The 1,011-nt window shown below is 38.1% G+C and overlaps 1 protein-coding gene across 1 annotated transcript in view; it reads left to right on the top strand.

Annotated features, from left to right (window-relative positions):
- The window catches only part of LOC103213516 (thyroid receptor-interacting protein 11-like), a gene marked incomplete at both ends in the record, with an annotated part of 5,778 nt that extends 5,518 nt beyond the window's left edge, over positions 1-260 (top strand). Inside the window, one exon of the mRNA XM_007959277.1 lies at positions 67-260. Coding sequence (XP_007957468.1) covers positions 67-260 — 194 coding nt within the window. The remainder of the gene's footprint in view (positions 1-66) is intronic.
- Between the last annotated feature and the right edge of the window lie 751 nt (positions 261-1,011).

Genomic DNA, 1,011 nt, shown 5'->3' with positions numbered 1-1,011 from the left:
TAAAATGGTTTGCAGGGTAGATATGGGAGCATTTTTGTAGAAGAAAAATATATGTCCTCTACCTAGGTTCAACATTTACATGACAAAGAATTACGCTTAAACCAGGAGCTAGAGAGACTGCGTAACCACCTTTTAGAATCAGAAGATTCTTACACCCGTGAAGCTTTGGCTGCAGAAGACAGGGAGGCTAAACTCAGAAAGAAGGTCACAGCACTGGAAGAAAAGCTAGTCTCATCCTCTAATGCAATGGAAAATGCAAGGTAACTTTCTTTGTATTTTATAGCATTAACGTAGATTGAACACCTCTTGATTATCAGGCTCAGTAAGCATTTTTCAAATATTAGCTCACTTTATTTTCACAAAATTCATGATTTCCATTTTACAGATGAAGAAGCTTGAGAGTAAAAGGTAACTTGCCCAGGGTCACACACACGGAGTGTGTCAGGGTTTCACACTTGGGTTGTGACTTTTAACCAGAGTCTGTGACTCTAGGATTCAAACCAAGGTCTCTGAATCTTACCCACCACCTAGATCATTGCCTGTCATCACTGTAGGAGTTTACACTTTAAATTCTGACTGAATTAGCTTTGTCAGATGCCCAAAGAACTAATTTATGTGGTTTAATTCTGAGCCCAGTATCTAAGGTTGAAGGAGGTGGGAAGTTAGGAAGGAGAGAGTAAAGGAAGTTGCATGGTGAAGAGCTAGGCCTGAGTGACCAGGTACCTCCTTGTATATTTTTTATTTCTCTCCATAAAATGTTCTTGTTTTTTTCCCCTCTGATAAAAGTGTTAAATGCACATTTTTGATCAACTTAAGGGAAATAAGATAACCAAAAGAACATAAAAGTCACAGTTGGCAGCTCTCAGAGAAAAGCTGTGTGTATGCCTTTTTATGCTTTTGTATGGGTGTGCATATTTTAAAGTCAATTTGATCAGAAATTAATATTGCCACTCCTGCTCTCTTACAGTTGCCATTTGCTTGATACATCTTTTTCCAACCTTTAATTTTCAG

Source organism: Orycteropus afer, unplaced genomic scaffold, assembly GCF_000298275.1.
Source record: "Orycteropus afer afer isolate SDZICR_OR568_19922 unplaced genomic scaffold, OryAfe1.0 scaffold04539, whole genome shotgun sequence".
Classification (NCBI taxonomy): domain Eukaryota; kingdom Metazoa; phylum Chordata; class Mammalia; order Tubulidentata; family Orycteropodidae; genus Orycteropus; species Orycteropus afer.
This window is presented reverse-complemented; position numbering and strand designations above follow the sequence as displayed.